The 24,194-nt window shown below is 43.7% G+C and overlaps 1 protein-coding gene across 1 annotated transcript; it reads right to left on the reverse strand.

Annotated features, from left to right (window-relative positions):
* Nucleotides 1-794: 794 nt before the first annotated feature.
* On the reverse strand, nt 795-19,910 carry LOC148120590 (BPI fold-containing family A member 2-like). The gene is made up of 8 exons (XM_087910860.1): nt 19,790-19,910; nt 17,087-17,228; nt 16,390-16,497; nt 15,228-15,368; nt 14,458-14,539; nt 13,728-13,791; nt 4,600-4,691; nt 795-968 (listed from the first exon to the last, which is right to left on the reverse strand). Exons 1-8 carry the CDS (start codon nt 19,908-19,910, stop codon nt 795-797), a joined length of 924 nt encoding a protein of 307 aa, XP_087766986.1.
* Nucleotides 19,911-24,194: the final 4,284 nt, after the last annotated feature.

The raw sequence follows: 24,194 nt of genomic DNA on the forward strand, positions 1-24,194 counted from the left end.
ATGCCACCATGCCCAGCTCTGTCTTCAGTTTTCTGAGGACCATGCTGATTTCCATGGTGGCTGCACCAGTGTGTGTGTTCTCCTTTCAGCACATCTTTCCTACCATTTGTTGTTATTTATTTTCTTGAGCACAGTCATCTGTATCTCACTGAGGTGTGTTGCAGCCTTGATGTAATTTCGATTTGCATATTTCTGTGACAGCTAAGTATACTGAACATTTTCTCCAAATATTTATTGGTCATTTGTAGTTATTTTCCGTCCGTTTTAAAAAAATAAAAATTATTTAAACAACAATACACTTAATTTGAAGGGGAAACTATCTAAGACTCATATTTTAAAGAGCACTTTACCCCCTACCTAAAGATGCATTGTCCCACATGTAACAGCTGTGCACAACAAAATCTAAAGAATTGTCCTTTTACAATACTAAATGAAACACACCAAAGTTCTCCAATCAGAGTACATAAGGGTTATTATGCTGTTGGGTCTTTGTTGTTGAGACAATGAGAACAAAACAACTTACTGGAATCTACAGCCTACAAGATGAATGGATGTGTCGTTAATGAAGAAGAGGGTTTCCACAGAACCAGAATGTCTCCATGCCATCTCCATTTAATGTCAACAGAAACATAAGACTGGCCATTAAGTTTAGTTTTTTTTTTTTAAGAACAGTGTAATTGCACACATAAACCACTTACTTCCTTTGCAACCAAAGGGGAAGGAGTGAAAATCAAAAGGACAGAGGGAAAAAACGTCCTGTAGTGGTGATGCCAGGGTGAAGCCGGCCGTCATGTCTAGTTGAAAGTGTCATGGAGTGAGGGGATAGGTTCACTCATTAGTAGACACCTCCTGCTTGCTGCTGCCTTCTCCTCCTCGTCCTCCTCTGCCACTTCCAACTGTGCAGCTGTGTCTGTCTCACTATCTGGCTGCCCAGCAAACGGGCAGCGTACCAGCCTCACTGGCAATTCCTGCCAACCACCAGTGTGCTGAGCGGAGCACTCCTCTCAGTCTTTCACGGCCCCCCTGAGCCGTCCTGCTCGGCACTGCACAACTAACGTGGTCGCTCTTCTCAGCTGAGCTCAGGCGTCTCCTCAGCAGCCGCTCTATACATAGGTTTCAGCTCTCCCTAAAGAAGCCCCTCTATATTTCTTCTTTTGAAAACTGCTCATTCAATAATTTTGCTCATTTAGTGAAATTGAAAGATTTGGGGAGAAAGGATTATTTTTTTAGTTCTTTTTACAAGCTTGACATTAACCCTTTGTTGGAGGCATAGCTGGCAAAGATGCTCTCCCTTCCTGTCTGCTGTCATTTCACTCTGGCTATCATTTCCTTTGCCATGCAAACACTTTTACATTTTCTGTCATCCCATGGTAAATTATTCTTAATAATACTTAACCTTTTAGAAAACTTGTGTGTGCCCATGTATGTGATGTAAAAGGGAAAAGGGAAAGAAAGGGACCAGTGGCGGGTGAAGGAAAGGACAGTGAGCGGCGTCAATATGGTCAAAGCACCTGAATCTGGACGCCATCATGAAACCTCCACTTTTTACAATCAGTACGCTAATGAAAATAATCTGTCTGGTGAGAGTAAAAATGAATGTATTATTTCTTTTATTATTGCTCAGTGGAGAGAATGAGGCTCAGTGAGCTTAAATATACTCTCGGAAGAACTGGAATTGGAAACTAGGAATTCTGACTCCAGTCAACAGATTTGGCTTTAATCTGGGAAATATGTGTTAGCAGTATCATGTCTTCCCTCTTGTGGCCTATTTGGGAACTGACCAGCTCTAGCTTGTGCCTTGCCTGGGCCAGCCACCATTGCTCTTCCTGGTTAGGAAAAAGGACTGCTGAAGTTCACATAGTGCCCATTCTCCCTTCGTTCAGGGCCCAAAGGTGAGGGGTAGGAGAGAGATGCATGGTCTCACAGACCCCAGGGCTCCCCGTCTTGGTCTCTGAGACTCTCCGTTCTCATCTTTGCTCCAGCTCTTCCCCTTCCTGGCAGATTAGACAATCTGAGGTATTTGTTGGCACTGTCCAAGTTCTGAACTTAGATTTGTCTGCATTTTTTCATGGTCGCCCAACGAGTCAGGTGTTACTCTTATTCTCAGGCTTCAACAGCATAGAACCATAGGCCTACCATGCCTACTCATGGCTGCCATCATAAAGGTCCTGGGATTCTTAAGCCTCTGAAGTCAGAACTTCGAACCTTCTGGAATTCAAGAAGTGTTGCGATAGTATTAACTGTCAACTCAACAGAATTTATGACCACCCAGTCTAGTTGTGCCTGTAGGGGATTGTCTTGATTGATGTTAGAGGAAAACACACACACACACACACACACACACACACACACACACACACACACACACACTATGGGTGGCACCAATGCCTGGGTTACATAGAAAGGCTAGCCTAGCTGCAGCATGTCCTCATCACCCTGCTTCCGAGAGTGGCTGCAACATGACAGGCTGCTGCTTCTGTGACTTCCGTTAGGATAGACGGTCATTGTGAGGTTTGAGTCTAAATAAACCCTCTAAAAAACAGAGAGGATTTTTCTGGAGACTCCTCTAGGTTCTGATCTTCTTCCCCTCTGCATGTCCCAATACTCTCAATTAGATTAGAGTCATCAGAAACCAAGGGTCTTGAACTGATGGGAAAAGGATCACAGATAAAGGAAGAATGGGACTCACAGAAAGTACACAGGAAGTTGGTGACCGTGGTGATTAATACTGATCACCAACAGGACAGAGTCTAGAGCCACTTCTGGGTCTATCAAGTAGGTAGTTTATATGCTGAACTAACAGAGATGTGAAGACCCACCCCGAGTGTGTCGCACATCATTCTGCAAGCTGGATCCAAGACGTATTCAGGGCAGAGTAAGAAAAACACTAGCATTCACCTTTGCTTCCTGATTACAGACAAAATGTGACCACAAGCTCTTGCTGCCATGCCTTCCCCACCATAATGGATTAAACCCTCAAACCAAAATAAACCCTTTCTTCCATTAGTTGCTTCTTCTCGGGTATTTGGTCACAGCATTAAGAAAAGAAACTAACATATCGACTGAACTGGGGTTTAAGTCTGTCCCTAATGCCCAGCTCAGGTTCCTTCTGTTCATCCCAAGAACACCATCCTAACACTTAACACTATGGGGAAAAAAACTATTTTAGGAATACCCCTATAACAAGAGTCACTATGAATAGGAAAGTCTCCGAATGTTATTGCAATCATAATTGCTATGGAGTGAGTGTCTCTGGAACCTCAGTGCCACATTGGTCACTGTGAAGGATATTGTACAATAAAAATCTTAACGACTAAAGTATAAGATAACTCAGAAACCCTGCTAAGGCACCGAGGAGTGTACAACTCCAATAATTTCTCTTTAATATAGATCAAGGAGTAGACCTAGAAACCCACTTATGACCTAACCCCTCTAGAATGGGCTATCTCAGGAACCCCAGTGTAATACTGTAGAGTTGACGTCCCAGGATCCCAGCTGCGGCAAGGTTGATCCAGGCATTGGTTCTATGGCTTCATGATTTTATTTACACCTATTTTCAGTATCCTTCCCATGGGATATTCAACACTGAAGAGGGAGGTGGGATTGGGGCATTCTGAGATGAATATGAAAAAAGGAAACTTACTTTTAATCAGCCAATTGATTAAAGAGGCTGGGAAGCTTTTGTCCTGGAAAAACAAAACAAAAAAAATCAAAAAACTTACATCAAGTGTATACCTACTGTGTTCCAGGCTCGGTGTTCCATGTAAACCTGACACCAACTTTGCAACATGAGGATAACAGACAAAAAAAAAAAACAAAACAAAAAAACAGACGTGGACATGGGACTGGCTTTGCCCAGGCCTCACAGTGAACTGTCACAACACTGTTCCTAAATTTTGGACTCCAGACTTTGACCTTGGACATCTCAGGTCTGCGAGTCAGTGGACTATTGACCCCAAGATCCCACCTTGTAGAAGAATTCAGGAGCTGCCCCAAGTTCCTGGCCACGTCCCAGCCTGGAAAACTAGGGTGGGGAGGATACAGCCAAGGTCACCAGAATGACTGCCCCAGCATCCTGAAGGCTCTGTATATGAAGATGCCAAGAAATAAACTTGATTGGTTTTTTTTAAAAAAAAAAAAATCAGTGGCAAAGCAGAGTAAGTCAATGGTTTTATAGTCCCTACTCTGCTCCACTTTGCCAAGCCCTTTCCCACCTAATCATACTTACAGTACTGAGCACCATCAATTTAAGTACATGTAACTTAATGGGCCAGCACGCCATTGTAAAACTTCCAAGTTAAGCTTTGTTTTCCTATTGAATACAAGTCACCAACTCAAGACGTGCTATGACATAGGGAAACATGTATCCTGGACGAGACACGCAGTGATAAATGTGTGGCTATGAAAATGACCCTACCTGCCACAGAAAACAGCGGTTCAGATGTGAGGGCATGGTGCTTGTGACTACACAGCTATTCAAGATCAAAGCTCAGACTGACACTCTTAATGGTGCCGCTTGGACACATATCCCAGCCAAGGAGACCTCAGGTCGGGAGACCTGGCTCCTCTGAGTCCTCAAGAGGAACTGGCTACTCATACCTTAAAATCCATGTGGTAAGAGCGTTCATACAGTAGAGGCTGTGGGGTACTGGTAATGTTGCTGTTTTCCAACATCCCGAGGGAAGCGATATCTGATGGAGATAAAGAAACAGGAAACAACAGAAAGAACTTGGAAGACAGGAGACATTCGCCTGGTGAAAACAGAGGCTCACACCACTCCCTTCCTTCCATTTATTACATATCCACCAGTAATATACCACACATGCACACTGCAACACCATCACTCTTTGTCCATCGATCCTTTCCCCTTTCCTCAAATCCCTTTATTTGTGTCTCCTTTTCCCTTCCATCCCCATTTGTCCGTGTTTTCTATCCCTCCATCACTCCTTCTGCCTCCCACTATCCACCGCAACCCCACCCCATCATCCTAAGTGTCCATCACTCCATCTTCTTCCCACCATTTTCTGTCTCTCATTCTACATTTCTGCTTTCCCGTTCGCTCATGTCTACCGCATCCATTCTTTCCCTTTCTATTTCATGCACCATAGAGTTTATTTGGCGGGAGGTCTACTCTGTACCCAATCTGGACTGTGAGAGAAATGGAAGGGCAAGTCCCCCTCAAGGAGCTCCAGACTCCTGGAAAAGACAGCCAGGAAGTAGACATTTCACACAATACAGTGAATGATGACACACCCCAAAGGTTGTAGGGGTCCAGAGGTCTTTCTTCTTTATGGAGCCAGCAAGGATGGCCAAACTATTCACATCCTTCCTACCTTGATACCAGCCACATTTCTAGTTTGACTGTGTGACCTTCATGTGTACACTGGGCAGATGGCAGATGGTGTGTGAATTCACAAGCCAGTATGGTTGTGGGCCAAGGGAGGGGAGATTCAGCTCCCCTAAAGAGATTACACCAAAGATGCTAAGGAGAATTAGGATTGGAGTTTTATAAATCATAGACTCCATGTGTTTTAGGGTTTCTGGATTCTTGTCCCCAAATGATGGCTTTTTAAAAAAAATTCCTTAATTTCTTAAAGAAGAACCAATTTCTTTATTAGTTTCATTCTGGTAGAGTTCAACAGATAATTGTAACTGAAATATTATGTATGCATGAAGGCAGACAAAGGTGTACTGTGAAAAGACACCTCCTAAATGGGTAGAGAGGTAGTTTATTATCATCAGTGAGAATCTAAAGCAATTCTGTGACATGGAATCCATGCTTTTGGGTGAAAATTTGTGTTTTCTTCATGCTAACCCATGTCTCTTCTTGAATCAGCAAGACAGGTCAGTATGAGGGCCTAAATGACACCTGTTTTATCTCCAGAATCCACAGAACGGTGGAATTAGGAAATGACTTCTGATAGCTATCTTATGACCTCAACAGGTGCATGACCACACATGTTCCTGCACTCACACATGAGCGTCATACACATGCAAACACAAAATAATAAATAGAAACAAACAAACATCAAAGACTAATACTTCGTAGGTTTAATAGATTATGCACTGTGACCAAAGTTGGTGTCAGTGACAGAGACTGCCAGACAATAGGACTCATGGGCGACCTCCCTCTCATGTTTGTTGAGCTGACCACATTCTGAATTTCAGTCTACCTCCAAGTCCTGTGGCTCATGTGCACAGCTCTTCCCAGGGTGGACTGCGGAAGCACAAGCCTCTACGAGCAGATGACTGGCAATGACTCCTGAGCTTTATTTTCCACCAAAACCTGTCCTGCTCCAACTTGTTCTGTTTCCCGTTGACCTTGGAAAGAGGTTCAGACAGGAGGAGGCTCTGCTGAGATGATTAGGCAGGACCTCTACCTTGCCTGAGCACAAGAGCAGTTGTTCCAGCACACAGCCTCCGGGGGGCAGCAGTGAGTAGCACACGTCCACCCGAGGACAGTTGCAGACATTTACTGCTTGCAGGGCTTCTGGGTAGCTATGCTTCTTCATTGTGCCTGCTACGTGGCAGGAAGTTAGAGAGTTTCATTTTCCAGTGGAAGGAAGAAGTTTTTGAGGATGAGAGGGGACTTGCAGTGGTCTCGTCAGAGCCTGTCACTGGGACTTGGGGGACCTGGGTTCAAATTCTCAGTCTTCCCTTTGCTGATTGCATGACCTGGGATGGGGCTTCTTCCTTCTCTGTGAAGTGGGACTGGAAACTGCACATCACCTCCCTGCTACCCACGTGCAGAGAAAACATGTGGTAAACACATGAAAAGGTCCTCACTCTGGGCAGGTTGTGCACACGGCTGACAGTAATGTCTGCAGTTATATTACATAGCATGCACAAAGGGCTCATGTAGTGCAGGGATTGACTGTCAGGCCATCCAGGTCTGTGCTGGCTGCTCTGAGTCACCGTGGAAAGAGCATTTTTCACCTTGGAGAAGGCATCCACCTCTGCAGACAGAGTCTCCTGGAATGTAAAGTACTTGTCTGTTAGGGTCAAAGACTGGGCCACAAAGGTCGTGGGACGAGTATCTCACAGAGTCTCCAGGGAAGCATTGTCTGTCCCACGCTAAGACTTCATACCCAACACGACCGCTAATCCTAGGCATGACAGCTTCCTCATCCCGCTGACCCCAACACTTAAGCAATAAGCTTGTATTTGTTCCCAATGACCACTCAGCCCCATCTTTGGGAAAGGCCATTGAGACCAGAGAGGCCAAGAAATATGGTTGGGGGTCATATAGAAACCAGGCTTAGATGTAGATTAGAGGTTCTGCTCCCTAGAATTCCTTTAGCCATAGCGTCCCAGGTCCTCTTCACAGACAAGACAGCATGAACCAGCCCGAATCACCACCCATCAATGCAATGTCTTTTGCAATATTGCAAGTTTTCTAGTGCCAAGATACAACCCAGCTGCAATGTTTTTTGAAAGAGAGAGCGCGCACATGAGAGTGAGAGACAGACAGACAGACACACACACACACACAAACACACACACACACACACAGAGACAGAGAGACAGAGAGAGAGAGAGATTCCATTCCCTTTACCAACAACAGGTAGGTCTTTGCATATTAGAAAAGCAAAAAAAAAAAAAAACCGATATGTTCAAGCACCATCATTTTATCACAGCTGAAAGAGACAGTGAACTCTATAATGTTAGTGTCTGGAGGTTGTTTATTTCACTTTCAGCAATGTTGACACTTTCAGGTGACTTACTATTTGTTTACCTAAAATAATGTCCCTTCGGCAAAGTGCACTTATTACTGTGCAGAGCTCCAGAATTTGATTCCAAAACTCAAATAGCATCTCACATTTGCCTATAGTTAGGATCCTGGGGAATTCAAACCTTCCTCTGACCTCCTCAGGGAACTGCACACACATGATGCACATAAACTAATGCAAGCAAAGACACACATAAAATAAATAAATCTTAAAAGCAAAAAATAAAACATTGCTCTAAGTCTTGGTCTCGAATCTGAGTTACACAGAGATTTTCAGGACTTGATCTGGAAGATGGTAACTAAAAAGGTCTTGCCCACACTTGACTGGGGTTTGCTTCCTCTTGTTCAGTGGAATGTTCCTTGAGAAATTGCTGAAAGATTTAAAGAAACCAGAAAGTTGACCTCAAAAGACTTCTTAGATGGGTCTGTGTTCTCTGAGCTGCTGGGTGTCTGAGTGTCTTACTTTTTCTGTCTTGGTCTCTAAGGCTGGCACCTGAGCTACAGTTGGGGACAAGTGTTTGTGGGAGCGGGGAAGAAGGGAAAGAAAGAAAAAGAAAGGTAATGAGATTGAGAAAGGCAGGAATATGTAGAAATGGAAGAAAAGAATGACAGGGACGGTGTGAGGGAGGGAAGCAGAGAGTGAGGAAAGAACGCGAGAAGAGCTATTGAAAAGTGGAAAACAGAGGGAGGAGAAATGGAGCAAGAGAAAATGGGATTGAGGACAGCTCTGTCCTGAGACACTAGAAACTGAAGACTGAACCCCACTGTCCCAGGCCCTCCATGTCACACACACAGGATCCTGCAAGTTTATTAGCCTTGGTTGACTGTTTAGCTGGTGGGGAGGATGTACTGGGCAACCCATAGCCGTGGCCGATTGGTTTAGCTCTTGAGTGCTCTTGTCTAAAACCCCACAATTTTGCCTGTAATCTGTCCTTTGCCTTGCATCAGCTTCCAGGTCCTTTCTGAGGCACTGGGGCTGCATTTCTGCCCCCATCTGTTCCTCCCTCCACTTTTTTTTTTACCCTAGAGTATCTTGCATTGGAATCATTAATCTTTTTATAACTGTCAACTTCTACTTGATGGTGAATGTTGTATTCAAGCCAATGATGAAGGTTTTCAATTCTTGTCCCTGTAGTAGGAGACTTACTGGACAGTCAATGAAACATAATAGTCAGTTCACCTCTGAAGGGAAACTCACTAGCCCCTCCAGCACCATGTCTTCTTGGAGAAAGATCTTCTTGGAGTGATTGGGGAAGGATTGTTTTCTAGAGGGAAATAGTCAGGCAGAAAAACAAATGCTGTATAGCTTTGCTCAGTGGTGAGATATGAAAGCAAAATCTTTCCAACAAACATAACTATAAGGTGGTCACCAGAACAGGGGAAAAATGATGACCACTATAGCATTAACTCAAACTGTTTTAGTATTAGTAAAAACTTGGCAGTCAGAAATTAAGGAAGAGAAATCCAAGGAACAGTGAAGGGACAATTGAATGACCTTATTCTCCATCCAAAGATCCCAGAAAACCCTCCTAGCCCCCAGTCTCTCTTCCTGTCCATCTCTATTCAACTTCCTAAGTCTTCCAACAACTCTATGGCTAATTCAGCCATCCAATTACTGACTTCATCCTTGGTTCAAGGTGGTTTTATTGGCACAGTTGGGTTGCAGTTCAAACAACTCTCCCTTTTGTTTAAATAAAAAGGAATGGTTTTAACACTCACAATGTCCAGTACATTAGTATTTGGCAAATTCAAATAAAACATCCATTATCTATACTATCTTGGTGAGTATGAAATTTTGTACTTGATTTACTTTCAAACATGCTTGGGTTTAGAGAAGGAGAGAGCCACACTCCAACTCTAAAGTCAGCTTTAATTTTTAATTGAGCTGGGACTACAAAAGACCATTTGTATTATGTGGTGATATCTTGTTTGTGCTGCAGCAAATATAGCTTACCTGAAGAACAGAGTGCAGCGCTAACCACACTAGTTAGCCATAGAGGTCAGGCAGTGATGGCACATAACTTTAATCCATTCACTTAGGAGACAGAGGCAGGCAGATCTCTGTGAGTTCAAGTCTACCTTGAGCTAAACAAAACTGATCCAATCTAAAAGAGAAACAGAGCCAGGTGGTGGCGGCTCACACCATTAATCCCAGTACTTTGGAGTCACACATCTTTAAGTCCCAGCCCTAGTGAGGTGGAGACAGAAAGGGATATGGCTGGGCAGAGAGAAGAATGTAAGGTGCGAAGGGCCAGAAGCTCATTCCATTCAATCTGAAGTTCTGTAGAGACAGGATACTCAATTCAGTCTGAGAATTTCATAGAGGTAAAAACTAGAGGCTGGCTGCTCTGCTTCACTGATCTTTCAGCTTTCCCCTCCTAATATCTGACTCCGGGTTTTTATTTTGAAGACTAATTAGAAATAACACTATAGTATTATATGTCTGTGGAGGACAGCAGAAACAAACATTTGGAAAGATTTATGAAATTTTGTCCCGTTGGACATGGACATATCAATACGCAAATATATCAGTTTACTCTTTTTCTTGGGAAATATTCTTTTAAAAGATGATTCGTCTTTCTTCTTCAGATGTTTCATTTGACCAGTGATCTTCAGATTTCTTAGTTGGATGTCTTTATTCTCCTGGAAAGACAAAAGCAAAACCCTGCCCCAACCCTAACTTTGGGGACATTCCATTTTGTCAAGTTATTTCTGAACGAATGAAAAGCATTGGTAATTTTATAAGTTAATTTAGAATGAATGACCATGGTTTTTGATGAGCATCATCTCTTCTAAACAAGAGGTCTCTCTTATTCAAATATAATCTTCATAATATTTACTTTATGGTTTCTCCTGAAAATTTTGTTTTATCTGTTTATTTAATTGTTCTGGGTAAGAGTTTTCCCCAACAGTGAAAGGGAACAGTTAAACCAAGTTTGACATGGGGGCTTGCAAGAGGGACCCAATTTATTTATTGTAGCATTGTAGATTCAAATCATAGGAACCCTGGAATGACCAAACCAACGGTTACTGTCCCTGAGTTGTAGGTAGGTTTATCCAACAGAGGCTTTATGGAGAAGGTGGAATGTCCACAAATTCTGTTCCCAAAGAACTTCCTCGTGCTTCTTGTAGCCCATAGGGGAAGTGATATAATCCACTTGAGGGAGATATAGGCCTCAACACTAATTAACCAATGAAGAGTGTAAGAGTCCTTTAATTTTGGCTGGGGACTAGGAGCAAGCTCATGCCTAGGGTCTTCTGGCGCTGAAGCTCAGGAATAGCATTTTAAAGGCAAAGCCACAGTTACGTAAATGAGTTTTGGTGTAATCCTGGCTCTGGCCCTTGCTCACTATGTGACCTGGCTGAATCACTTTGCCTCTGTGAACCCTGGTTTCATCCTCATGCCATCAGGATGTAGTGAAGCATTAAGAGCGCTCTAGCTGCAGCCTCCCTGACTAGAGTGGAATCAGGGACTGCTGGGTGTTGCCAAGATCCCTGGCGTCTCCAGGGAGACTAAGATTCTTATATATCCCTCTGGAGATGCTATCCAGTAATGGAGTAGCAATGAAGGACTAAGTGAGGCTGGAGACTGTAAGAGCTTGAGATGCCCCTTAGGAAGAGACAGGAAGGAAAGGCCACAGCCCCCCGAACTTGTCTGTCCGTGCTTCTGGGTCGCATTGAGCAGGGTGTTCCTCATTCTACTCCAGTCTTCAGGACCATAGAGGCGACAAGGCAAAGCTCTGAGTAAGGTTGTGACCGAAGGTAATCCAGTCCCACTGCCTAGCTAGCACACAGCACGTGTCAATACACAGTTGTGCATGTGTGACTGGTGGCTGGGGTCCCGCTGCCATTACACCGTGGTTTTGTGGTTACTCTCTCCATACGTCCACAACACTTCCCATAAAAGAGAGCTGTGAGGAGGGCCCTAATGGGCCTTCCAGCTCTGGATTTGCTTCATCTACTAAGCTGCATTCTCACCCACACACCACACACCCTACCAACCACTTCTGTTGCAAGAATTAAAGCAAGCCACACACATAAGGATGCAGTTAATAGTTTAATGAGGGGGTGGGTGAAAACAGGTGTTGGGACAGCTAATAGAAGAATGGAGTCTGGGAGGTTCCTTCAGGTGGGTTCAGGCAGACCTTGTACAGATGGTGGCGGCAATTTCTAGAGAGAAATGCCACAGGAAGTCAGATGAAGCCCCTGGGAACAAACCTGGAATGAGAACAGAGGGCCTCAGGCCATTAGCTGTCACAGTGGCAGTGAGAGGATCCAAGAAGCCTGGCCTCACTATATCCACTCATTCCTGCAGTACCACATGGATTAGTCCACATAGAGAGGAGAGAAAAAGCTGTAGATCTGTGGCCTTGTTCTCCCCCGTGGCCCTGACTCTTCTCATCCCTTCCTCTGAATCAGTTGCAGATGGGAAAAGATTGAGTAGAAGCCATGCCCACAAAGTCAGAGTCTGGATGTAGGTTTTGGATAACTGTCTATGCTCAAAGTCAGGACTCAATCAAAACCACCCAGGAAATTCTTTTAGTAGCAAAGACCCCAGCTCAGTCTGGTTTCATGATGCAGGCTCAGGGTTCAGGGTGTAGTGTAGTAATATTTCATTTGTATTTGTATTTTAATAAATAAAACTTGCCTGAAGTTCAGAGAGTAAAACAGTCACACTGATCAGCCTTACAGATCAGGCAGTGGTGACACACACACTAGGGGGGACCAGTAGTCACACTAGTTTGCCATAGAAACCAGGCAATAGTAGTGCATGCCTTGAATCCCAGCCCTAGAGAGGAATATAAAGCAGGAGGAGACAGCTCTCAGTCACAGTCTCATTCTGAGATGCCTAGAGGCAGAATCGCCATTTCAGACTGAGGTAAAAGTAGGAGCCAGTGACTGGCTGCTTTGCTTTTCTGACCTTCAGGTTGAACCCCAATTTCTGTCTCTGGGTTTTTATTAGCCGTGCTACAGTGTACTAAAAATCAGAGTTCAGCCTGGAGTCAGGATCAGGTCTCACTTTCTCTTGTCTTGTGACAGACACAAAACGAGCATTGCCCTGGCTCCCTGAGAGGCTGCTGCACACAGGGCACAGAGTCTACCTGTGGGTTTGGTGAGAACTGCCTCCATAAGTCATGTGTTTGAATACTTGGTCCCCAGTGAGATAAACTGTTTGGGAATTTAGGCCATACAGCCTTGTTGCAGGGGGTGTGTCACTAGAGATGGGTATTAAGATCTCAAAAGGTCACACCTCTCCTAGTTAGCTCACTCTATCTAGTGACTGTGTCTCAATACATGAGCTCTCAGCTGACGCTCCAATGCCATGCCCCGTGCCTGCTGAGGTGCTCCTCAGCCTGATGGTCACGGGTTCTAACCCTCTGGGCTTCTGAATCCCAAATAAATGCTTTCTTTTATAGTTTCCCTTGGTCATGTTGTTTCGTCACAGCAATAGAAAAGTAGCTAGGACACTGCCCATACCAGCAGGAGTGCCATGGCATCCCTCCTTCGGCTCCTTCCTCTTCAGGCTAGCAACTGTCCAGCTGAAAGAACCAAGTCATGATCAAAACCTCAGTATTTGCCATGGGAAATTAAGCAGAGGCCCACCCAACCTGTTGCCTCCCTCCTTCTTATCACTCTGTCACTTCTGTGACTTCAAGTGTGTCACTTCTCATCTGAAGTGGGCAATGACAGTGGCCCACTACACAGACTGTCTTGAGGACACAATGAGGTAGCGCATGCAAGGCACTGATGGGCTGTGTAAAGGGACTGTGTAACCACAGAAGGGGATCACCTCCAGGTTCTGACACCCTGGGTGCCTGATTCCTGTTTCCCCAGCAACCCTGTCAATCATGAATAGCTGAAGCTTCAAAAGAAGCCCCAGTGAGGGGAAGAAAAGTTAAAGGCCCAACTTGGTCAGGATGCAAGATCCCTGGCAGGGGCACCCACAGCTCTTGTCTTGACCAATGGAAGGCAATCCAGACCCCAAGCTGTGACTTACAGATAAGCTTTTGAGCAAGATTTACATCCACATGTTTGAGTATGAACTGGACCACTGGACATATCTGAGAGGGAGAGAGAAACAGAGAGAAAGAAAAGGGGAGGGAGAAGGGAAACAGATGAGACTTTGCTGGAACACACTGCTCCCCTCCCCCCCATGCCAGGACCTGAGAGCAGTTAACCTTAGCAATCTGGAACTATGGAATTGTATGGCCTGAATCAGAGCTGTCCCATGCTTCTCAGAACCTACCACCTCAGGATGTCAGAAGTTCAAGATCTGAAGATCTGTCATCCAGAACCTTTATACCCCAGATTTCTTAAACCTTGAACTCTTGAATCTGGAAATTCAAGACACTCAGGAGGCTTAAGCCTTTGGGAAGCCCCAATTCCAAGTTCTCTGTAGCTTCGCATCCACAGGTGCTTAAATACAGTCATTTAACTGAAAAGTGTGTTGACTACAAGAAAACATTAACTTAAAATACACAGGTGGTGTACACGGGTGGTGTACATGGGTGATACATGGATGTGGTAAACAGCTCAAGGCAGCATCTCTGATGTCTGCCTCCTCTCTCTGTAGCCCAACTGCTGAGGGTAGAGGAGGTGCCCACTGACCTCCCGAAGAGAACTCAGCACCTCATAGGAGACAGTGTCCTGCGTACCCAGCTACACCTAAAGATCCCTCTCTTGCCCCCAGCAGGCCTGGCTCTGGGTGCCAAGAACTGGCCACTTACTTGGTTTTGCAGCAGGCTGGTCACTGTCTTTGTAAGGAAGGCAGAAACACTATCAAATATTTTGTTGACATAGGTGCTTTGTCTGGAAAAAAAGAACGGATTTGCAAAGCTTGGTCAGGAGTTCAGCATGACCCAAATAGTCAAACCTGTATATTAAGCACACAATTAAAAGTGCAGATATGAGTATCAATAGGAATCAGTGATGGAAAATGACAGGATTAGGATGCCAAGATTCCACTCTAGGGATTTTCCTGAGGGTAGAGATTACTTCAGGACAATCAGAGACCATGCTAGCATCTAATTTTCCAAATGCCTTTCTCTGGAGGTGGATGTAATGTTAATATGTTCAGAAGCATGAAGCACATTGACCCAGCTGAAAGGTTCCATAGGCACATGTATATTATGGCTGGAAAGGTTCATCCTCCTGCCTCAGCAATGGAAAGGGATAGTCCAAAGACTCAGTGTAGGTCTCATGGTTCTTGAGCACTTAGCATGTTCCAGGCTCTAAGTTTACATGTGCATTTTCTCATGTCTCCATCCCAGAAGCTGATGAGTACAGACCGCTACTGTTGAAACCCATGGATGTGCAAACGGAGGGATCCAAAGATGAATACAGGGGGACAGTGCTGATAGCTGTGGCAGAGTTGATACTTGAGGTTGGTCCTATTGGATATTTTACGATGCTACTTCCCAGGTATAGGAATAGGATTAAAGTCAGGGGTCCTAAAGCCCCCTGAGAGCCTGGCTCTACTGGGATGGATGAGCCTTACCTGCCCAACAAGGAAATGGAGATATTGTCGGCATCACTTGAGCATTCCCCTATGCTCAGCGTGTTGGTATCTCTTTGAACACCGAGTGAAGTTGCAAGCTCCAAGGAAATAGACACGTCAACTGTGGATCCAATGACAGGCCTGCAGAAAACAGGAGTCATACCAGGCACAGGTCTAGAAGGCTTTGCACTGGGTTTCATCTATGTGGGTGGACACAGGGTGTCTATGGACAATGTCAGTATCACAACAGTAATGTCAACATGTTACAAATACTCTGCAAAATTTACATGTTTAAATTAGACTTCTCTGAGCCATGCATCATTATCACATGCAAGCTTTTTACTTGGCATGAGACTAATAATAAAAATTAATTGCTAAAATTTTGTAACACAAATTACCTGTGAGCATTAATTTAAAATATTATATCTGGTCTAATCCATCTAATCATTATAATGGTTCTAGGAGACAAAGCACATTCTTTCTTGTATTTTGAGTATGAAATCCTGGTCATAGAGAAATTGAACAACTACCACAGGATCACACAGCTCATGGCTTCACAAATGTATTGGATACAAACACCACTTCCCCCAGTGTTGATGACTGAGGCCAGAGACTCACACATACTGGGCAAGTGCTCTCTTTGAAGGATATCCCCCAATCCCTAGAGATTCTATTACACAGGTTCTTGACTTGGCCAGTTTTCTGTGTCTCTCATTTTAAATAGAAAAACTTTAAAAATTGTATCTTACTTATCCAGGAGGTCTAGCTGAAACCTATGATTTCCAAGTACTGTGAGAGAATCCATCTGAGAAATTAGTCTGGCATAGTTAGCACATTGAGGCGGATTCATGATGTTGACCTCTCAACTCCACAGACAAATGTGAGTGAGCACGTAAAACTATACACACAAGTGAACACAGGCCACACACACACACACACACACACACACACACACACATTTTGTATACAACATTCATTCACTTAACATGGCATATTTTCACTAGACTATTTAAACATTGAGATTTTAGGCCTCAGAGGGTCCTGTCTTTTAGATATTAGAAAATTTAGGTCAGAGGTCAAAGAGTAACTAGGAATTAAGTGACTACTTAAATAGGTCATATTGTACTTCCCCCCACCCACAATCCAAGTGACACATACTCACAGAGACAAAGAGGCATCCAAAACCAGGGGAAGCTTCAGATCGATGCCTTCGTCGTTGGAAGACGGTTCAGCTTGCAAGTTCAGGAAGTTGAGTTTGTTAATTTGCAACCTGCCCAAAATCCACAAATGCCTTGTTGCCATTCCTCCCCGCAGCATTGCAACTCTGCCCATCGCCCTCTAGTCATTCCTTCCTGCAGCCCTGCTACCCTGCTGACCTCCCTCCTGTCCTATCACATCCTGGTCACAAGTGTGAGCCTCTGCACTCTCAGGTGCTGTGAACTGAGCCAGGGAAACAGCAGGCAGCAGGGACAGAACTTCAGCCAGGACTGTGTGACTCTAAACTTCATGGAGCCACTGCTTGGGACTAAGGAGCATGGATTCTCGTTTTCTGTCCCTTGAAGGAACTTAGCCTTTTACTCCCAGCTTTCTTTCAAGAAGAGCAGTGTCATTCTTAAAGAAAGGCTTTAGGTACCAAGATAGAAACAATCACCTTCAACCTGAAATCATAGAATGTGGGAACCCAGATGTGTAAACTCTCCAAACTGGCCCTGTAGCCCTGTCTCAGACTAACTCAGCTCTAATGAGCCTTTCCTCAGAAGTCCTCAGCTCTGGCATGGGAAGACAAGGCTTATCCATTTGAATTTGAAACTGGGTAGTCAGGTAGTCTCTTTTCTGGGAGCAAAGAAGCACCAACTCACCCGTAACCATCCTTAGATGAAACGGGGTTTAATTTGCTAAGATCCAATGAGTTCAAAGCTTCTAGAATGGTGCTCTTGACTGTAGACAAATCCGTGATTTCCTGAAGTGATCCCAAGTCTAGGTTCACGTTCTGAAGGACATCTGTCAAAATAGTCATCAATCAGTGCCTGTACCACTAGGCATCCTCCCGGTCTCAGCAAAGTCAGTTTCCCTGTGAGTGTCAGTCTCTGCATCAAATCAGTGAGGGAGGGATTGCTACCGTCTCCGTTGTGCAGGAGAGAAACTGAGACTCCTAATGTTAGGAAATGTGTTACAGAGATGGGTCCATGCACTGATTCTAGGTTGTCCTAATACTAATACATATTGAGAATTTATCAAAAAAAAAAGCAATCAAGCAGCTGAAGTCGATTGTGTATACTTGTTTTCAGGGATGACTTGAGGATCTGTCCCTCTTAGTGAGATGCTCACATGGGTTTGAAAAACTTAATCAAGCAATTGAGAGAATAAACTAAGAAATAGAATAATCTAGAACCAAGGAAAAACACTGCTCCAACCAGTGAAAATGAAAAACAGTTATCCCCCAAAGACAGATTGGAATCAGGCCCAGAGAAAATAAATTGACATTGGAGGAAGAGGGCAGAGTATCCTAGCCGAAGACCTCAGAGAACAACTAGGGAATTAGTGGAATGAATGGCACGTGCCAGAGGTATTGTGTAAAGTGTGAGGGATGATTGTGCTGAAACATCTCTACTGTGAAAACAAGTTGTCCCAGCTTGTTTTGAAACTACAACAATCCCTTATTTTCAGAAGGACACAAGGCTTAAAATGCTGCCTTGGAATATTTATTGTAACACAATAATGCTGCTAATTTCTCCACATTTTGTAACCTGTTTCATTTCTTTGTGCGCAAAGCATTTGGATTAGAAACTTGGTGTTGTATGTTTTGTCCCATTTTTACCATGACGATTCAGCTCATTCTCCAGCTTTAGCTGCTGAAATGAAATCACACAACTGTGAAGACTAACCTTTGTTTCTGCAGACAGCTTTTCTGTCTGTATTGAGTATCTTTGCCATAGAAAATATTTTAATTCTTCCTTTAAAAATGTTTGCAGTGTGTGTGTACACGTGTGTGTATGTGTACGTGCATGCGTGTGTGTGTGTGTGTACTTGAATTTTTTTAAGGAAAATATTCATGTATAACCATACACTCTCTGTGTTCCCCATTATCATGAGACTGGAGAGATGGCTCAGCATTTAAGAGAACTTGCTGCTTTTGCAGAAGACTAGAATACCATTCCCAACACCCATGTTGAATGGCTCATAACCATGTGTGTCTCATGGGGATCTGACACCCTTTTCTGGCTTCTGGGGGCACACACACAGATATATACAGAGAGACACATACATACAATTGAAAATAAATATTAAAACACTTTTAGTCAAACAGATGTGAACACAATAATTCTACCTGGCTCTGTGCTGACAGAATCTACCTAAGATAATGATGAAGCTAGCATTGCTTAGACAACTCCATCTCGCCAACAACTCCCTAGGTAACCTTGAATCTGACACCCTTTTATTTCTGCTGCAGTTCCCCAGCTGTGGAATGCGGGGATGGCTCCTTTCTTCATCTTTGAAAGTTACCTAAGCATTGGCAAGGTTTGTAGGCAGTGTGTGCACAGCTTTCCTGTCCCTATAGGAAGTGCTTGTCAGTTAGCCCAGTTCTTCTACGGCAGAAAACAGAGGCGCAATTAAGTAGAAAGTTAAGAAGTTTATGAACATCCAAGCGAGGTGGGTGGATGTCACTTCCAGCCAGTCAATGCAGACCAATAAGAAAAGGTCAAACTAACTACAAAAACATATTCTAATAATTTTGATACACACTGTAGTTAAAATGCGCAAACCGGTAGTAAGATGGAAAAATGAAAGGATGATTAGTGTAGTAGGAAGACCGCTTGTTCATTCCCCGGCTGTCCTGACTCCACAGAGAAACTGTATTAATTAAATCACTGTTTGTCCCGTTAGCTTTAACTTCTTATTGGCTAATTCTTACATATTAATTTAACCCATTTCTATCAGTTTATATTTTACCACGAATTTTGTGGCCTACCGGCAAAGTTCTGGCATGTCTGTCTCCAGCGGCTGCTCCATGGCTTTTTCCTTGACTCTGCCTTCCTTCTCCTAGCATTCAGTTTAGTTTTCCCCACCTAATTCTGTTATACCCTATCAGGCAAAGCCAGTTTCTTTATTAACCAATGGCATTACAGAGGGGAATCCTGCAACAGGTTAGGATTAGAGAAATGCAAAATGAGATGAGTTACATCTGCTCATCTCTGATAATAGCAAACCAGTTAAGGCTGTCCATATTAGTGCTTAAAAGGAAGCAGGGTTGGGGGACAGGCTCCTACAGACTGCTAGAGAAAGTGGGATAGGTACCATTACTTAAGATGTACGTACTATTTAAAATTTTGAAGTCTCACTTTGGTGAATTTATTCTGTACATATATTGGCAAGACTCTATTAGGATGTAATGTCATGGCACTGTTTATTTCTAATATGATAAGTAAGTGCTGCACATTTCTCAGTAAGCTGCCCAGAGAAGACAACACTGCCCCCTCCCAGAAGCCTCTGCTATTGCAGGCATAGTGTTTATTAGAGCTACTCCTAGGACCAGCAGGCAGATGGGACCAATATTGACTCACCTCCAACAGAACTTGCAATGTCCAAATTCTTCACAAGATTTCCAACATCCAAATCCAAACGTGAGTCTGAGGTTCCGATGAGCAGACCACAGAGGACAACAAGGCTCCCAAGTTGGAACATCTTTGATGCTAATACCTGGATGGTCACAGAAGGAAGAAGAGTGAACAGGAACCCACAGTGAACTCCTGTCCATCCCACACTTAACCTTCCTACAAGACAGACATGATTCTGTTCACAATAGGTAAGAAATAAAACCAGCAGAGAAGCCCACCCTCAGAAGAGGATAGAGAAAGTGAGACCAATTACACAATGGGATTTTATTCTGTCATAACAAAAAAAGAATTGGAGCCATTGTGCTTAGCAAAATTAGCCAGATTCAGAAAGATAAAACACCCTATTTTCTGCCACTTGCAAATGAATTTCCAGTTTGTGTATGCATGTTTTATACATATGTGTGTGCGTTAACTGTGTGAGTCAAAAAATAAGGAGGTTATGAGACGAAAAGAAAAAATCTTGAGAAAGTGCATGTAATACACCTGACATGAAAGTAAAAGAAGGAGGAAGCCAGTAGCAAGGAGTGGGGATGGGAAGGACAGCAGGGGAGGCAAAGAAACAAGAACTAAGTATGTAGGAAAAAGCCACGGTAAACCCATCAATTTTTATGGTGAGTTTAAAAAATTATAAGCATCACTAAATACAATTATAACTTAATAAAATAAAGAAGGTAGAGAAAATTTTGAGACATGGTCAGGGAGTAGAGGGTGGGGCTTGGAAAACCAATCAACTCTAGTCTTGGCTCTTTATGCTCGGAACATTTGTGTTTGCTGTCTTCTCTGTTTGAAATAGATTTCTTCTTCATTTTGCCGTCTAAATCTGTTCTGTAGAGTCAGTGAAACTTCACACCTCTTCCATGAAGCTAATTCCAGGTCCCTCCCCAGAAACCAGATTGAGGCTCCCACTACCATGACTCCACCAAGCTTGGTACAGCACTGTCTTTAGAGAAATAAGTATGGCTTGTGTCATTGTTGAGCCTAGACCCCAGTAAGAAGCCTTTCTCCATACACTAAGACAAGTCATTGATGAATAAAATCTGAACAGTCAACAGAACCCACAAGAACCTAGGTTGTCACTAGTCTGACACAATGTCTTCTATATCTTCAAATTTGCTAGAGTCTAAATTTCCCTGACAGAAACAGTGCCTTCCTTCTGCTTCATGCCCCCAAAGCCTCCTGCAACCCCTGGCATAGGGGTCACTCTAGGAGAACATGTACTCACAGAAGGATGCACAGGAAATGCTTGCTTCTCTTCAGGGATGCAGGGGTGACAGTGGCTCTTATATTGTGGTGACAGGATTAGATGCAACCCCAGTTTCTAGGATGGTCCAAGGCGACTCCAACGAAAATACCTAAGGTTAGCCAAGTTATTCCGACCAAAGGTCACCCAGGATGCTTGAGTGACAGTGACGGACTTTGTGCCAACACTAAGGTCCCAAGTGTTGAACCTGAGACTGCCAACAGGGGTAACAACAATTCAGTAAGTGTTGGGAAGAAGACTCAGAATGTATCCATGGAAGAATGCTCTGTTGGGAAGGCTCCTAGTATTTGTCAAGGCTAGCCCAGTCATAATTTGATAACTCATAGATGCAAAGCCATCAGCTTTGGGTTGATCAATGAGCTGAGTAGAATTGTGGCTCTCGAGGCTCTCGAGTTTCTCTGCCCATCCTCACAGGCGTGCTCCCTCTCTCTGAGTGCTCCAGTCACCAACCTGAACAGAGTCAGCCACTGTGGTACTCTCTGTTAGGGGCAATAATGAAGTCCCCCTTATCTCTATTATAAACCAGCTGCCTATGCGATTTTGTTTAATCTATCCCCAAGGTGATCATTTCTCTCAGTAGAAAATACCAACAGCTATAAATTAAAAGGAGAAAAATATGTGAGTTCACGACCATGGCAAGTGTTTCTTCTTTTTGGAGCCAACAAGGATGGTTGAATGATTCACTAATATCAGCCATGTTTATAGTGTGACTGTGTGACACATGTTACCATTGGGCAGGAGGCAGATGATGTGTGAATGTACAAGTCAGGATGCTTTTGGACTGAGAGGGAGAAATCCAGTTCCCCTGATTGAAGAGAATAAACTAAGGAAGTTAAGGAGAACTGATTTGAAATGAAAGCTCATAAACTTTAACTGGTGTTGCAAGAAACTGCTTGTTTGTCCCGGCCACCCAGAACCGAAATGATCACACAGAAACTGTATTAATTAAATCACTGCTTGGCCCATTAGCTCTAGCTTCTTATTGGCTAACTTTACATATTAGTTTAACCCATTTCTAATAATCTGTGCATCACCACGAGGGCGTGGCCTACCAGCAAAGTTTCAGCATGTCTATCTCTAGCGGCAGATCCATGGCATCCCTCTCCGCCCTTCTTTGTCCCAGCATTCAGGGCGGCTTTCCCTGCCTACCTAAGTTCTGCCCTATCAACAGGCCAAGGCAGTTTTTTTATTCATTAATGGTAATCACAGCACACAGAGGGGACTCCCACATCACCCCCTTTCTATTTAAATAAAATGGAAGGTTTTAACTTTAATATAGTAAAATTTCATATAACAAAACAGTTGTCAAGCAAAAGTTATAGTCATAATATTTCTTTTTATTTAATCTTTTATCATAACTAAGGAAAACTATAACTATAACTATCTATCTATCTATTCTTCAACTCCATCAAAGACTCCAGAAGGATACAACATTACCTAAGTAAACAGGAAGTACATTGCAAGCAACTTTCAAAACTCTAGAATTGACAGACATCTCACTACCTGGACAGTTGTCCACAGTTCTTCTGTACCATTGGGGCATCCATCTTCAGCCCACAGACCCATAGTACCCAGCAGATTTTTTTCCACGAAGCGGGAAATTTCAAAGGCAGTTCTGCCTATATGGGCAGTTTGCAGTCACTTTCTTCTGTATCCTGCAGAATGTCTCACAGGCTCTTTCATGAAGCAGGAACCTCGAATGATGTAGGATGTGTTGTTTTCATTGGTTGAATAAAGAGACTGCCTTGGTCTTTTGATAGGATAGAAACTTAGGTAGATGGGAAAGACAGAACTGGATGCTGGGAAGAGGAACAGAGTCAGGCAGCCGCCATGCTTCTCCTGCTTAAGACGGACACTGGTTAGACTCATGCCGGTAGCCACGACCTCATGGTGACATACAGATTATTAGAAATGGGTTGAATCAAGATGTGAGAGTTAGTCATAAGAGGCTAGAGCTTATGGGCCAAACAGTAATTTAATTAATACAGTTTCTGTGTAATTATTTTGGATGTAAGCTAGCCAGGTGGGATGGAACAAAGGGGTCCCACGCTCAGTACTAAACCTGAAGGATTGTCTCACCTTTAGGCAAGTTCAGCAGTCATTTCTCTATGGATCCTGCATGTCCAGCTCATCTAACAAACTCCATAAGGAGTCTCTTCAATGCCCACTTTCCTCTTGAAGTATACTGGTGCTGCCAGGAGCAGATGTGTCTCACTGTCATAAAACGTTCTAAATTTTTAAAGTATTTAAATGCCATATTCTTGAGTCTGTGAGATGGGTCAGTCTGAGAGGCACTTGCTCCACAGGCTTAATGACCAATGCTTGTTCTCCAGAGTCCAAAGAATGGCAGAAGGAGGGAGTAATTCCTGATGGCTATCCTTTGACCTCAACGGGTATCTAGTCACACATGTATCTGGACGCACACATGAATATAATACACATACAAACACAAAATAATAAAAACAAAAATAAAAGACTTATGTTTCTTGGATCAAATACATTGTGGACTCTGACAGAAGTTGGTATGTGGCTCCCCAGGATGTCAGTGGCAGAAATAGTTGAACAATAGAATTCAAGGGTGACCTCCATCTCACATCTGGTGAGCTCCATCTCATATCTGGTGTCGCCATCTCAAATCTGGTAAGCTCCATCTCACATCTGTTGAGCTCACCCCCACTACGAACTTCAGACCCCCAGCTCTACCTCCAAACCCTGTGGCTGTGTGGCTCATGTGTACAGCTCTTCACAGTGTGGACTGCAGAAACAAAAGCCTCTATAGGCAGACAACTGGCAATGACTTCTTCCCTTTATTTACCACCTGCTTCATCTTGTTCTACCTCCCAATGATCTTGAAGGAGGTTCAGACAAGAAGGGGTTTTGGTGAGATGGTAAGGCAGGGTCTTGCCCCAAAGCAACACAGGAGCAGTTGTTCCAACACACAGTCTCCTGGGTCAGCATTGAGCAGTACTCTTCCTAGAGACAGACATAGCCATTTGCCTGCTGTCTGACCTTCAGGTTAGATACGCTTCTTTCCTGAGCCTGCAAGTCACCAGGATGCAGATTTGAGGGTATTGAGAGCCTCGTTTTCCA

The sequence above is a fragment of the Myodes glareolus genome, chromosome 10 (genome assembly GCF_982192425.1).
Source record: "Myodes glareolus chromosome 10, mMyoGla1.1, whole genome shotgun sequence".
NCBI classification, from domain to species: domain Eukaryota; kingdom Metazoa; phylum Chordata; class Mammalia; order Rodentia; family Cricetidae; genus Myodes; species Myodes glareolus.

Bases quoted from the DNA above. Each gene is read 5' to 3' on its own strand.
- LOC148120590 (XM_087910860.1), bottom strand. From the start codon at position 19,910: ATGTTCCAACTTGGGAGCCTTGTTGTCCTCTGTGGTCTGCTCATCGGA. The intron at 15,369-16,389 runs GTGAGTATGTGT...TGTTTTCTGCAG, and splicing joins TTGGATGCCTCTTTGTCTCT to GCCTGTCATTGGATCCACAG. The intron at 4,692-13,727 runs GTAAGTCACAGC...TATCTCCATCAG, and splicing joins TCTTGCTCAAAAGCTTATCT to ATATCGCTTCCCTCGGGATG.